The sequence below is a fragment of the Oppia nitens genome, unplaced genomic scaffold, assembly GCF_028296485.1.
Source record: "Oppia nitens isolate AA-2021 unplaced genomic scaffold, nextdenovo-longstitch-racon4-pilon3 scaffold41_pilon_pilon_pilon, whole genome shotgun sequence".
Classification (NCBI taxonomy): domain Eukaryota; kingdom Metazoa; phylum Arthropoda; class Arachnida; order Sarcoptiformes; family Oppiidae; genus Oppia; species Oppia nitens.
The window spans coordinates 453,345-471,223 of NW_026533223.1; the positions used below are offsets into that span (position 1 = coordinate 453,345).

Sequence of the window (17,879 nt, forward strand, 5' to 3'; positions counted from 1 at the left end):
CTATGACTACCGCTAATTATTTTCTCATTATTATTTTTATTATTATTATTTTTATTATTATTATTATTATTATTATCAATAGTTTTATARATATAAACATCTGAAGTTATATCCGATAATACTTTATATCCAATATAATACCCTTTTATTGAACCAAAATTTATTTGATTGTCCGGTGCCTAACATAAATCAATTCAAACAGAAAGAGAGAGAGAGAGAAGTTAGAGGTTATTATTATTATTAYATTTGACAAGACATGTAGTTTTTACACTTCAACTACTAGGAGGAGAGTTAGTGTACTGTAGTATTAAACATATATATATATATATTATGTCCAAAAATAAAACCTAAAGTCAATAAATTTAAAGGTCTATACACTTAAGCTATCYATACATACCTTCCAACTGATTCTTATAGTATTTGATGAATTAGAGTGAGCCTTGATATGTGTCGGTGGGTCACTGGGAACTGGCGGTCAATACATACATAAAAACAATAAGATAATGATAGATATATAATATATTGGATAATAAAATACAGATTTTTCATTTAGTTTTATATACAAACACACACTGAGAGAGAGAGAGAGAGAGAGAGAGAGAGAGAGAGAGAGAGAAAATAAAAAATATAAAAATAAAAAATTTTGATTTATAATTTTTAAAGTCAACGACAAACTATTATTTTTTCAAGTATACTGTATTACTCACACACATATGGTATATAATATATATACCGTAATATACTATATATATACTGTATATAATTTATATATTGTTATCATTTATTTCAATCTTTTACATCTATGAAAGTCTTTAAAGAGAGAGAGAGAGAAAAAAAAGTGAACTCAAGTTTTATGAGCCCTGAAGTTGTTTTCCCGGAGTTTTATATATATATATATATATATATATTTTTATAGTGTTTTTTAACGCCAATAATAATATAAAAACTGAGTGTATAATAGTTACACAAATATATGGTATTTTAAGACATATAATGATCAATATTTTTTGTTAAGCCGAAAGTCATTTAAAAATAAATATTGTGTGTTTGGTTTGTCTACAAAAAAACGATTTTTATTGTTTAACTAAAGCAAYGAATAAAAAATTACTACTAAATAAAAAATAGTTTTTTTTGTATATTGTGTTCATTAAGTTTTTTTATTATAAACTTTTAGTGTATTTTATATATGTATGTATATATAGTTAACTCATCAACAAATATTAGCACTTAAATTGTATTATACAATATAATACTGTATATATAATATAAACTCAAAAAATATATTTTCTATATATAATTTAAATATTTGTTATAAAATAACATATTTAGTATTAATTTTAGATATACAACAACATCAACAAAATGTAATGTAAGTAATGTATTATAATTTATTTAATTGATTTACACATTAGAAATTCGGGGGAAAATATTTTTTTTAATAAAATTAAGTGTATATTTTATATACATTATGTTTTCAAAACTATTTATTAATAAATATTAACAACTATTTATGCTAACAACTAAAACGATCAAAATTTAATGTAATATTATATATATTTATATATAAGTTATATAATATAACATTCATCAACAAAAAAATAATAATAAGTACAGTAAAAGTACTGTACTATAAAATCCCATATATATATATATATATATATATATATATGATAATATCCATCTAACAAATTAATACAGAAAATTGAAAAATATTTTGTTATATCAATCTCTAACAGATTATAGTCTCTATCAATGACAACAAGAAACTGTTATACATGTTATCAATATATATATATATATATMTATATATCTGAGATAAGAGTCAAGAAAATCCTCAACAAAATACTGTCAGAAAAAAACTTTGTTTTCAAATAGATTTTTTGTGTTGTGTTTCGCCAATCGATTATCGATTCCTCGACTTTAACTTTAACTACAATAGAGAGGACTGTTATGTGTGTTATGTATGTCTGTGTCTTACAGTACAAGTCTTGTGTTTGAATCCAAAAATAAGACTATATGTGAAAAACTTATTGATGTGTCCTCTCTCTCACCCACTCTCTCACGCATACAGAAAGAGAGAGAGAGAGAGAGAGAGAGAGAGAGAGAGAGAGAGAGAGAGAGAGATCTAAACAATTCAGAGACTTTAACTCCAATCACTCACTAACTCCTATTCCTCACTCTTTCTCCTTATATTCAGTCATAAGCTATAATAACAAGAGATGAAAGTCATATATTTATTTTGCTCAATCACTCACCCACTCACTCTCTCTCTCTCTCTCTCTCACTCACTCACTCACCCACTCATTCACATACAAACTCACCCACTCATTCACATACAAAATAATATACCMAAAGTGTKACATACCTTCTTCGTCGGTCTGAAAATTGATTGCCGGAGTCGACGACTGACTCATTCCGAGTGAATTGACGGCCGAAACGCTTAATGAATACATATTATTGGGCGATAAGTCAGATATAGTCCATACCATCTCTATATATATATAATACATAGACAACAAAAATTTTGTTACTTATATAATGATACAAAAGAAAGAAAGAAAGAGAGAGAGAGAGAGAGAATATGAAATAAAATATCATATATCGATATATAAGTCTAACAGTATGTTATGTGTCATACAAAATATAGTGTGATTACTACTAYAGTATATACTGTATATTAATGTTATGTGTGATAATAATAATGATGATAATGTTGATGATGAACACCAATAAAAAAATAACTTATAAATATCTAACTATATATTATATTATATATAAAGTTGTATATATAATATAACAATTATATGATTTATACCAGATTTTAATGTCTAATAATTTTTTTAGAGACAAAATTATTTAATCGCATAGAATTTAGAGATAAAGTGAAAAGTATTTAAAACTAATTATATACTAWAATAATAATAATAATGAATTTRAGTACAAACCTAATCAATAAAGATTAAAAATTGTTGCCCTAATCTGTTAAATTAAATCCGACAACACATATATGCAATGCAAACAACAACAAACAATAGTTGAATTAATTTGAAAAATTTTTGCCATAAAATTAAATACCAAATTTATTGTACAGTAAATACAGTACTATACTTATATAACCTCTATATAAATAAATATACTGTTATTTTTATCTACCAGTATATATATATATATATATACAGTATATATGATATATAATATAATGAATTAAATCTGTTTGTTCATTACTAAAGCATTTTCCTATAACAAGCCTCTTAACTATATATACTATATATATATATATATAGTGTAGTTTATACTCTCTCTCTCTCTCTCTCTCTCTCTCTCTCTCTCTCTCTCTCTCTCTCTCTCTTTCTCTCTCTCTCTCTCTAATAATAATAATAATATAATATATATGAGAATATATTTTATTCTCTCTCTCTCTATATATATAGTAGTAGTAAATAGCGTTCATAAAAATGTTATTCATTTGTGTGACAAATATATTGTGTTTGCAATTAGTTTTGTTAATCCATTATAATATATATATACAGTATATATATATAGATTCTATACTATAAACACATCTCTCTCTATATTTCACTCTCTTTTGTACTGTATTTTGCAATACAAGCACTCACTCATTGAATGTTAAAACTTATTTTACTGTAAGAGATCAATATATATATATAAGTTATATATATATATATATCAAATAAGACTATTCAAAGATTATATATATATACAGAATATTCTGCATAAACTGTGAAACTCACGCAACACTACACATACATACAGTATATACAGACTGTCAAAGTGCTCACAGTTGTACTCAAATACAAAATTTTTATTGTAATTTATATCATATGTTATAATATAATATATTATATAATACAGTATAATATTAATATACAATCAAAATATTGCATTTGACTCCTCTTAATATACATAAATTATATAATTATAAGCAATTAATGGCACTATTTTTTCTCTAAATCACTATAGTTTATAGTATATACTATATATATATCAGAATATTTGATATATAAAATATATTTAAATTATTTTTAATCCTGTTTTGATGTTAATTAAATAATTTGCATTTTATATAAATATATTTTTATCCTATAGTAAGTGCATAATCATCATCACATTATATGTTTGTATTGTGTATTATCAACACATATATAGTATATAATTTATAATAATCTTATAAAATATATTTATATTATGCAAAATAGAGGATATTATAAAAAATAAATTATTATACAAAAGTGTTTTTTCTATTACAAACTTAAATAAATGATATAATTATTTAGATTAGAAATAAAAAAATAAATAATTATATTCTAATAATAATGTAATGATGTATAACAAATATATAACAAAAATATAACAAAAATATAACAATAGATATAAAAAATGTGTTGATTTAAGCATTTTTTTTTGTTTTTTATGCACAAATCATAACATTGTTTATACAAGAGTGAGATAAGTACAGTACATACCAGTGCCGGGAATAGTTATGTTGCGTTTTTGTGACGGAAGTGTGGACGACATCATCATCATCGACATCGGCGGTCCATTTAATGGACTTTCATTCAGATAGATATGATATTTAGTTATTCTTGAATTGCCCGTAAAGGGCGGCGCCCACGACACCCGTGCCGATCGGCTGCTTATGTCATCAACTTTGACATCTAGTGGCGTATCGGGTGGTTCTGTGAGAGGAGGAGTAGGAGGAGTGGGTGATGGTGTCATTAGATGACAAAAAATAACATTAAAAAACATTATAAACATGTGTTTCTCTTTTGAGATTTTATTTTCTAAGATACTATTGTATTATTATATTATATTATACAGTACTAGTATTAAACAGTACTATGTTTGCCATTTATTTGCAAAACACATTGTGTGTCTGTGTGTGTGTTTCGTGTGTTTTATAGTTATATTATATTTGTTTTTTATATTTATATATATTTTAATAGTATTAATGGCATTATCAACAAAACACATATATATATATATATATATATATATATATATATATATATATATATATATATATATATATATATATATATATATATATATACACAATACAGACACACAAACACACACACACATTCAGACACACACATATATACACACATACACACACACATACACATTCAGACACACACACATAACACACACACATATATACACACACACATACACACACATTCAGACACACTCATACACATAGACACACACATACACACACACACACACACACACATACATACACACACACACACACACACCTACACATCGCACACACACACAAAACACATCGCACACACGCAAACAAACGGATCGATGTATACCTTGAACTATAACTTGAATACTGGTCTCATCTCTTCCGTAAGCATTGGATGTAATGCACTGATAGAGAGCTGAATCGCTTCTATCAATTGATTCAATCATTAACTCAGATGTAATTCCCTCATTCATTACCGTCTCTTTGATAACATATCTGTATTTTATTATATAATAAAAAATAAAAATAAAAAAATACTGTTTTATTATAAAACAATAGCAACAACAATGACAGCTAACAATAATAAATTACAATTTTATATATTATATATAATATATTTAGAGACAAAATAAAAATAAGATTTTTAATTAATTAATTAAGTAAAAAATAAAATACTAATAATTTATTCATATATTATAAATAATTAAATATTATAATCATTAATAATTATGCTTAATTAGCATATAATAATATAATAATCAATATGTAATATATTTTATATATATATATATATATATATATATATATATTGATAATAATGGTTATACCTATTTGAATGATGTTCAGGACGTATAGGTTGTCTATCCCGGAGCCACTCGACAATTATGGGTCGTTCACCAGTGGCCTCACAATTAAGTACTGATCGTTGATTTCGTTCAAACGTTTCGGCTCTGAATTTCACTTTAAAACGGGCGGCGACTGTAAAAACAAATCAAATCAAATAACACAAAAAATAATTATACTATTATTTAACACTTAGATTAAGATTATATTATAGGTTATTATTTTTATTACCTGTATTATCAATAATATATGTTATATAATAATGCATTGACTATTACACGTTGCTATACATATCAAAACTTTATACACACAATATATCATATAAATAAACTTTACGTAAATTATTATAACTAAAAAAATTAGTTAACTTGACTACTTGTAWTTGTTCAGGGATACTTTTTTWAAATATTTCAAAAAWWTATTATAACTTGACCTGATTAATAATATTTTTTTTTTAAAAATTAAGTTACTATGCAATGCTTTTAAACAAAACTAACCATGAACAATTACAAKTAGTCAAGTTAACTATATTTTTTAAAAAACAAAATAAATTTAATAAATATATTATCATAGATTAAAATATCAGTATTAATAAATTTAGCATAAAATATAATGTAAATTATTAATAATATTATTATAGTAAATAGCTTGCTAACTAACTAATAAAATTATATTATAATATAACAAATAAACAAACAAAAAATTAGTAAAAATAATACTTTTAAAAAAACAATACAACAATATGTAGTAAGTCTAGTAATATACTATAAAATAGTATATTGTGTTACAAAAAAAAATTAAAACAAAATAACACAAAAATTATTATATATATTATTTAACAGTTAGATTAAGATTATCAATAGATTATAGATTATTATTATTATTACCTGTATTATCAATAATATATATATATTGAAATATTTTATATTACATTTACTATTGATATACATATCAATATTATACACAATATATCATATATTAATAATAAACTTTAGGTAAATTATTATAACTAAAAAATTAGTTAACTTGACTACTTGTAATTGTTCAGGGATATTTTTAAAAAAATTAAGTTACTATGCAATGCTTTTAAACAAAACTAACCATGATCAATTACAAGTTTAGTCAAGTTTAAAAAAATTAATTACATAAAAGTTAAATATATATTCAATACTGTAGTAATTTAGTAAAATAGCTAAATAACTAATTATATTATATTATAGCAAATAAACAAATAAAATATAACAACTATAAAAAAAATTATTGGATTAAATATATGAAAAACAAATTAAAAAAATAGTAAAAATAATGCTTAAAAACAATACAAGAATATTCTGATAGTTAAAGTCTATTAAAGTAATAATAGATTGTATAGAAATAAATAAAAAAAACTAATAGTATAATAATAAATCGTTTTTTTAAAAAAAATAAATCAATACTAACTGTGGACTTGGATACGGATTATTTTGCTGAGATCCGGTTCAATACCGTTGGACACGTGGCACAGGTATAGACCCGAATCCTTTTTGTCGGCACTTTCTATATAAAGTGTGCCGTTTTCGTGAACCTGTGTCTGAAATGAGCTGACAATCGGCCGGTAATCGGATTTCATGCCTGAAAATTGTCATCAAATTTAAAGAGAAAAAAAAGTTTTAAAACTTACTTTAAAAGGTATTTTAAGTATATTTATATTAATTGTTTTTTTTACGTTTATTTGACAAACAAATACTGTATATAAAAAACAAAACAAAAAGCTTCTCGTTTGCAAAAATAAGTGATTTTATTATACATATAAAACAAAATAACGATTTGTTAAAGTTTTAAGCATTTGATTAATTGTTGGCTAAAATTTGTCGAAAAACTAATTAAAAATATTTTTTGCTCTGTATTTACAATTTATATAACTTATAGTTCAAAGAGTATAGAGAGTAGAGAGAGTAKAGAGAGAKAGAGAGAAAGAGAGAGAGAGAGTGTGTGAGAGAGAGAGAGAGAGAGAGATGGAGGTAATCATCCATTGGATCGGAATTGAGAGATGTTATGTAAATACCGGTATAATTGTCAATAAGTTTTTTTTCTCTCTCTCTCTCTCTCTCTCTCTYTAATAAAACTATTTCAAGTATTAATATAAAATACAGACTATTATTATTAGTATAGTTAGGGTTCAAACAATTTTATGTTGTAATATATAATAATATTTTATCACAATTATAGGTAAATAATATATTGTATATACAATTATAATATATTCAATATATCAAATAAATATAACATAATATTGTGTATAGAAATTATATATATCTATCTATTTATTTAATATAAAATTAGATATTATTATATTATATTATTATAGTTTATTTTACCGTAWAATAATAATTTTTCAAATTTCAAACCCTATATACAGTATATATAAATCAATTTAAAAATAAATTTGAATATATCATATGTCTTATATATATGTTTTATACTGTATATATAGTTATTAAGGGTTAAACCTCTTTTGACATAAACCGTAAATTTTTCATTCAATCCCTGGGATCAGATAACAGTCCTTAAAAAATAGATACTGTTTTTTTAAACAGTACTGTATATAGCAATTGTTGACACAATTGATGACATTTAAAATAAAAATTGATTAAAATCGTGATAACAAATATGCTAACAAATTGCCTAATTAAGCATATTTGAAAAAATCTAAAAAAAAATAAAACTCAATATATAAAGTCTGTGACAGAAGGGTGCGAACTGGTTTTTGCTTAATATCTCTATAACTAATTGAGCTAGATCAATAAAAATTTTATGAGAAACATGGAATCCTGGGACGTATTACTTAGTATATTTAGTTTTTATAGATTTAAGCTTATGTAGCTAAGCACCGGTAGGTGCCATATCTCTAAAACTATAATAAATATCTAAATTCTGATAATGTGAATTTAAACTAGGTGAAAATTCATTAGACACGTGTTTCAGTAATTTTTATAAAAATTAATAAATTTTAAACAAAAAGCAAAAAAATGTAAAATTTGTGATATTTTGATATTTTCTAGAAAAAAAGTGTCAAGGTATTTTGTTATGAAATTAATCTATTATTATTTGTTATTTTATTAGGAATAATTATTCTATTTACAATTTTTAATTATCATGCTTAGTTTTTGAGATATTAAAGATAAACATTTTTACCATTATATAAATTTAGTAACAAATATAATTAATAAATTTTTATAAGAAAAAATTATATAATGGTAAAAATGTTTATCTTTAATATCTCAAAAACTAAGCATGATAATTAAAAATTGTAAATAGAATAATTATTCCTAATAAAATAACAAATAATAATAGATTAATTTCATAACAAAATACCTTGACACTTTTTTTCTAGAAAATATCAAAATATCACAAATTTTACATTTTTTTGCTTTTTGTTTAAAATTTATTAATTTTTATAAAAATTACTGAAACACGTGTCTAATGAATTTTCACCTAGTTTAAATTCACATTATCAGAATTTAGATATTTATTATAGTTTTAGAGATATGGCACCTACCGGTGCTTAGCTACATAAGCTTAAATCTATAAAAACTAAATATACTAAGTAATACGTCCCAGGATTCCATGTTTCTCATAAAATTTTTATTGATATAGCTCAATTAGTTATAGAGATATTAAGCAAAAACCAGTTCGCACCCTTCTGTCACAGACTTTATATTACTTTATAAGACATTAACACAAAATAAATTATTTGTAATTAAATTATACATATAATTATACATATATACAATATAAATTTATATACTTAAAAAAATATGCAATAAAATAAATAAATAAATAAATAATAACACTATTAATATATCTATAAATTAATTAAATATAATAAATCGTTTTTTTGTTGTTGAGAGTGATATCATTATATAGTTAGTACAATATATATATATATATATGTCATAAAAAACAAAACAATAATATAATAAAATATATAACAATAACTTAACCCATACTTTGAGCTCTTTTCCATTGAACACTTGGTGTTGGAAATCCAGTGGCGGAACAGTCAACCCAAACACCGGTGCCTTCGACTAAATCTATGTGATCTGTCGGCTCTATTATCCAACGGGGCTTTTCTGATACATATAATAATAATAATAATAATATATAATATTAGATAAAAACATATATATAAATGTATGGATGGATAGATTGRTTAATGATATATAAACATACATATCATAGGCTATGTTATGTTGTTATACATCAATTGTGTATAACATATACAACATATCTATAAATTTATATTAATAGTAGTGTACTTATACTGTATATAAATATCATATATATATATATAACAACATCATTGACTGTCAATTAAACTCTATGGGATATTGTTGTAAAAAATATTGTAAAGAGAGAGAGAGAGAGAGAGAGGCTATTAGTAAACTTGTAAAGGAAGTTGCAATTTATAGTATCAAATAAATAATTTTAAGAAAAAAAATTGTTTTAGTCTTTCACTACTATTACTACTACTATTAACTAATATTTAGTTACTAATTATTTTTTGGTTGTCTATTAGCGAGTGAGTGAATGAATGAGTGAGAGATACTATATATAGATAGATAGTAATAGTRAAAAGTTAAGTGAAATAATTAGAGAGAGAGAGAGAGAGAGAGAGAGAGAGAGATATAGTATTAGACTATGTATTGAAAAAGGGATAATAATTAGACCATAATTACCCCGTATTATCATTTGAGTGCTGTGTTTATCTTCTCCGACATCATTAATCGCAACACATGTGTAATTGCCTTCAAAACAAAAAATAGTGGATTAATATGGATGTGATGTTGATGTTGATGGCCATGTATTTCAAGTCATATACATATAATAAAAGCAAAAACAAAAAACATAAATCAATGAAAAATCAATATATCATTAAAAAACAAATATTTAGCATATTTTTTGGTACTATGAATATACTATATATATATATATATATATATATATATAGTATATTCATAGTACCAAAAAATATGCTAAATATTTGTTTTATATATATATATATATATATATATATATATATTTTGGTTAGTGTTATATTATATGAGTAGTAATTTTTTTCATGTTTTATCAATTTTTTTATCCGTTTTGTTGGTTTGTTTTATGTTTTTTTCATTACTGATGATAACTATGCAATCATTACAATACATACATAAAAAACTGCAAAAAAATCTCTAATATATTGAAAAGATTACCAACAAATCATGTGTTTGACTAATATTAATCATCAGATAGAAAAAAAATCTCTTATTTTTTTTGAAAGTTTAGTTTTGTTTTGTTTAATGTTTTCTGAATTATTTATAAATGTATTAACCAAATGTAAAAACAAAACAAAACTAAACTAAAAAAATTGTTAAAATGATATATTTATATATATATTCTTAAAATATTATATAATATTTAAATAAATTTTAATAAAAACATAGTTTTCTTCTAATATATATATATTTGTTGTTATTTTTTTTTGAAGAGAGGGTTTTGTAATATAACAAATGATATAAAAATTCAAATGATATTTTGTTACACTACTTGTATATACTGTATATATTTATATATAAATTCAGTATAAATATGATTGCATTGTTGAAGAAGATCTTTATAAATATATATATAAATTATAAGAGGATTGCATGRGTTTTATAATATATTTATAGTACAGTATATATATATATATATATATATAATATAAATACAACTCATAGAAAGTCAATTTATTTTAATCAAAATACATATTTTTTCTCTAAATATATATAATATATAAATAAATATAAAATATAAAGAATATTCTTTAAACAATTTTTTTCAACAAAATCTTAAGGGCATAACTAAGTGTATATACAATATACAGTATATTGATATACAAATAAATTTTTATATAATAACTTATAAGTAAAATATGATATCATTTATAATAGTATAAACAATAATATAATATTATTATTGATAATAAATGCTTTATATATACTATATATATCTAATAGCATTTTAATGGTAAAAATCTTATTATTTCTTGTTGTTATTTTGTTATATGTTTTGTTTTATCATAATATGCTGTATATATATATACACACACAGTATATATCATAAATGATAAAAAATAATTGAATAATTATATCTATAATAATAATAATAATGTAATAATAACTTAAGTAATGTTGTTTATAATATACTAATATAAGTACTACTATTAGTAGTAGTAGTAGTAGTAGTAGTATCTCATGTGTGTAAAAATATAGTAGTGTTTATATATATACTGTATATTATTGTTACTATTAGTTATGATATCATATCTCATATGTCTTTTTTACTCTAATAAATGAAACGAAAACAAAAATAAGTTTATTTCTGTGTATATATCAAAAAAAAGTCAAATATATGTATGAAATATACGGAAAAATATAGTATATTATTATTATTAAGTAAAATATATAAATAATATCGTATCATATAATAGACCAAAAAAATAAATAAAATAATAAACATATAGGAAATGGATAGAAACAAAATAAAATATATGAATTATTTATAATGAAAATAAAATTATTATTATATTTCAATAATATATATATATATATATTGTATATTAAATACCGGTCTGTTTTTTGGTCAACGATTCAAACAATAGTGTCGACGAATAGTCGGTCAAGTGATGGACTTTTACCGCAACCGTAGCCAACTGTTCACGGCTACCACCGTTATGGCCGCCACCGCCGCCAATAATGTGGTCATTGTATAGCCATTTGATGGTCAGCGGCGGATCGCCTCTGATGACTGTACACGTAATGGACAGCCGTTGGCCAGTATTGACCAGCGATGGCACGACAAACGGCTCGATAATTGGTTTTTCTGGTTAAAACCGATAAATAAAATCATGAAAAACAAAAACATATAAATAAATAAATTTATTATATATTTAGTGTCAACTTATATATAAATCATTGTATAAGTTATATATACAGTATATTGTTATCATTTTGTTGTTATGATAAGAGAGATGGAAAATAAATGTTATGTAATGTTATGTAATACTACTGTATATTCAATTGTCTTTCAAATCTTTTGAGACAAATATATATTTATATAATAGCATATAATACAGTATTAAATACTATTAGTATTTAGTTTAGTTTTATTTGTTGTTTAAGTTGTTTTGATGTTATTATTATTATATACTTTTTATACGTTTGTATTATCAGTATTATTGATATTATTAAGTAATCCTAAGTAAGTAAAGTGATGGTAATGTAATGYAATATATGCTAAATACATATCTAAATATATATTATATATATTTGTTAGTTTGGTTTATAAATACCTCTAACTGTTACAAAAAAATCACGTTTGGATACATCGCCCTTATATTTAGCCATACATGAGTACCTGTAATGATAAAAATATATAAATGTTAATAATAATAGCAATAATAATAATGAATATATGTTTATATATATTTAATCATTGAAGTAAATGTCATCAATAAAAGTATCCATTAATATAAATATAATAAATACACTGTAAATCATAACTAACTTTTATATGTTAAGTAATTTTGTGTTATATAATATGATATTACTATATATATATAGTATATACTGTAATATTATTGATATATACATGTTATTAGTGTACATAAAGTGATGATTAGAAAACATGCGAAAAATTTGTAGTAAATTTGCCAAAAACTTGTGTTTATTAAAACTAAAAATTAATTATTATTATTATTACAATTAACTGTATATACAGTATATAATTATCGATTAAAATTGAGTGCATTTTGCGGTTTAAAATCACTTATATTTCACTCATACACTAAAAATAAATTAAAAACAACTATATATTATATATCATATTAACTAATAGTTGTACTAATTTACTATAACTACAGTACAACCACTAATGGCATTCAGAAAATATTTTTTGGCATATATTATATTATAGTATTTAGTAGTATATCGTATAGAAATTATATAATAAGTGTTGGACTAATTAAAAATAATTAACTGACATTCAACACAACAAAAAACTAAAATTGTATACAAAAATTAAACATTAAGTGCCAAAACATTTCTACTATATTTTAGACTAAATACTAGTATTATATATTGAATATATATATACTGAAAATAATATTTAATGCTATATTTAGTAATAATATAATATATAGTATAAAATATAAAAACAGTTCAATTAATAATAAAGTGTTTCTAAAAATTGTTAGTAATATATATATAAATTCTGTAATCATTTATTATATAATTTAATGAAAAGTTGTGACTAAATTTTTTGTTTAGTAAATTCAAACATTAAAATAATTTTCAACACATTATTATTATTAAAAATAATTTTATAAAATTCTAAAACATTTTATTGTTAAAGATATGATATATCTCTCTCTCTCTTTCTCTCTCTTAGAATAATTATTAATAATAATAATTTGTTAGACAATAATGTAGTTTATTATTATTATTATATATATATATATATACGAAACTCGTTACGTGATATGATTTATACGCTATTTATTTATTGTCTAAAAATATGATATAATTATTGATTTTTTATATTTACAGTACAATTGTTGTCGTTGTTGTAGTGAATAGTATAACAAATAAACAATTCATTTCATAAGAGAATTATTTATAATATATATATAATATTATTATATTTGTTGAAAAGCTTAACAATTTTTTTTATATATATTTATAGGACTCGATAGAGAATTAGACCACAAAAATAAAGTGATTTTTATGTTTATTTGTGACAACAAAATACAACAACAAAAAAGTGTTAAAATCAAGAGATTTGGAGATTTGCTAAATATATATATAAAAAATAAACTCTTATTCTTTATACTTATATATATTATATAACTTATAAATTATATATAATAGTAGTGTAGATATACTGTAATACAGACACTGTATTATTATTTTTTCAACTAAAATCTTATTAATACAATATATATAATATATTAAATTAAATATATAAAGAAATATAGCAAATAAAGTGTAAGAGAAAAACAATATAACGATAGAAAGAAAGAAAGAGAGAGAGAGAGAGAGAGAGAGAGAGAGAGCTGAGAGTTTAGGGACTAAGAGACAGATCCGATAGATAGACAACAACAACATCAACACAACAACTGCAACGTCAAGACAGACAGTCAAAGACATTGTGAGTGAGTATTGAAAGATATATATATATATAGAGAGAGAGAGAGAGAAAAAGAAAGAGAGAAACAAATAAACAAAAAAAGTTTGCCGACAATAGTAGGTCTTTATATATATTATATTAAATTTATATATAAATAATATCCTTAAATGGTAAGACCATCTAAACTATTTGAATGAATCAATGAATCAATGGCTATACCAACCGCCCCGCATCTGTTTCCCGGGAGAGCTCCCGTACAATGAGTGTACCGTTTGAATGAAGTGTTTGTCTGTGATTGTCGGGTAGTAGTACTCCGTCTATATATAGATAGATAAATAAATAAACAAAAAAATAAGTTATAATAAAAATAATGATATAACAAAAAAAATAGTAATTCCAGTTATTGACAACACATTAGATGATAAAGTGATAGAAAGAAAGTAAGAAAGAAAGAGAGAAACTTAATAATAATAAAAAGCATTTTCTTCTTCATCTTCATCACCAATGGATTTGATTAATGACACAAATATTTATTTTTTTTGYRCGATTAATACATAATATATACAACAAAATTGATTCATACTTTTTTCCCATAAGATATCATCGTATTGTCCGCCAACCGGACACCGCAAATAAATGGTCTGATGGGCTACGAGTGTCATATTGGGTATAAGTCGACATAGGGCGGGCCTATGACCCGAACCAGAGCACCATAACGACACCCCGGCCCGTGGATCGCATCCGGGCCAGGGTGTCCATTATGGTGCTCTGGTTCGGGTCATAGGCCCGCCCTATGTCCGACTTATACCCAATATGACACTCGTAGCCCATCAGACCATTTATTTGCGGTGTCCGGTTGGCGGACAATACGGTATTAGCCTTATGGGAAAAAATCAATTTTTGTATATATTATATATTAATCGTACAAAAAAATAGATATTTTGTGTCATTAATCAAATCCATTGGTGATGAAGATGAAGAAGAAAATGCTTTTATTATTATTAAGTTTTCTCTCTCTTTCTTACTCTATCACTTTATCATCTAATGTGTTGTCAATAACTGGAATTACTATTTTTTGTTATATCATTATTTTATTATAACTTATTTTTGACATTTATTTATCTATCTATATATAGACGGAGTACTTACTACCCGACAATCACAGACAAACACTTCATTCAAACGTACACTCATTAATACGCAGAGAAACAGATATGAAGAACTTGGTAATATAGCCATTGATTCGTTGATTCATTCAAATAATTTAGATGGTCTTACCGATTTTTAAGGATATTATTTATATATAAATTTAATATAATATATAAAGACCTACTTTATTGTCGGCAAACTTTTGTTTATTTATTTCTCTCTTTCTTTTTCTCTCTCTCTCTTCTATATATATATATATCTTTCGTAATACTCACTCACCCAATTTCTTTTTTAACCCCATATCCCGGGGGACCCGACCCCGACGGTGTTGATGTTGTTGTGGCTCTATCTATCGGATCTGTCTCATGTCCCTAATATAATTATATATATATATATATATAATAACCCTTATCGTTATATTGTTTTTCTCTTGCACTTTATTTGCTATATTTCTTTAATATATTTAATTTAATATATTATATATTAATATTAATAAGATTTTAGTTGAAAAATAATAATACAGTGTCTGTAACCCGTATATCTATACTATTATATTATAATTTATAAGTTATATAATATAAGAGATAAAGTTTATTTTTATATATATATTTAATATAAATCTCCCGATTTTAACACTTTTTTGTTGTTATATTTTTATTAATACGAAATAAACATAAAAAATCACTTTTTTTATTTTTATCTGATTAATTCTCTATCGGGTCTATAAATATATATAAAAAATTTAAGCTTTCAACAAATATAATAATATTATATATATATTATAAATAATTCTCTTATGAAATAGTTGTTTATTTATTATACTATTTATAATAACGATAATAATTAATATAATATTATAAAAATCAATAATTATATCATATTTTTAGACAATAAATAAATAGCGTATAATCATATCGGAATAACGGGTTTCATATATATATATATATATAATAATAATAATAAACTACATTATTGTCTAACCCCCAATAAGAAATAGAAGGAAAATATATCATATCTTTAACAAATAAAATGTTTAAATTTTATAAAATTATTTTTAATAATAATAATCGAAAATTATTTTAATGTTTAATTTATAAACCAAAATTTAGTCTGGCTTTTCATTAAATTATATAATAAATGATTACGGGGATTTATATATATATTACTAACAATTTTTAGAAACCTTTTTATATTATATATTTATATTATTTATAAATATAGCATTAAATATTATTTTCGAGTATATATATATTCAATATATATGCAGTATTTAGCTAAAATATAGTAAGTATTTGGCATAATATTTAATTTTGTATGCAATTTTGGATTTTTTTGTTGTGTTGAATGTCAGTTGAATTATTTTTTAATTAAGTCAACACTATTATATAATTTCTATACGGGAAATATACTACTAAATATAATATAATATATGCCAAAATATTTTCACGAGAATGCCATTAGTGTTGTACTGTAGTTATAATTAAATTAGTACGGCTATTAGTTAATATGATATATAATATATAGTTGTTTTTAATTTATTTTTAATTAATATGGGGAGGAAATATAAGTGATTTTAAACCGCGGACACTCAATTTTATGTATGATAATTATACTACTTGTATATACAGTTAATTGTAATAATAAATAATAATTAATTTTTAGTTTAATACCCCCCGACCCTTGTAATAAAATAATTTAC

At 22.8% G+C, this 17,879-nt stretch overlaps 1 protein-coding gene across 1 annotated transcript; it reads right to left on the reverse strand.

Moving 5' to 3' along the window:
• Positions 1 to 74: 74 nt before the first annotated feature.
• LOC128959112 (cell adhesion molecule DSCAM-like) lies at positions 75 to 15,701 on the reverse strand (the record flags this gene model as incomplete). The annotated part of the gene is made up of 13 exons (XM_054305055.1): positions 15,615 to 15,701; positions 15,255 to 15,348; positions 13,197 to 13,261; positions 12,473 to 12,727; positions 10,561 to 10,629; positions 9,832 to 9,954; positions 7,283 to 7,453; positions 5,827 to 5,977; positions 5,346 to 5,494; positions 4,485 to 4,697; positions 2,366 to 2,491; positions 398 to 468; positions 75 to 179 (listed from the first exon to the last, which is right to left on the reverse strand). Coding segments are annotated over exons 1-13 (1,671 nt in total), but the record flags the coding sequence as incomplete, so codon positions are not given.
• Positions 15,702 to 17,879: the final 2,178 nt, after the last annotated feature.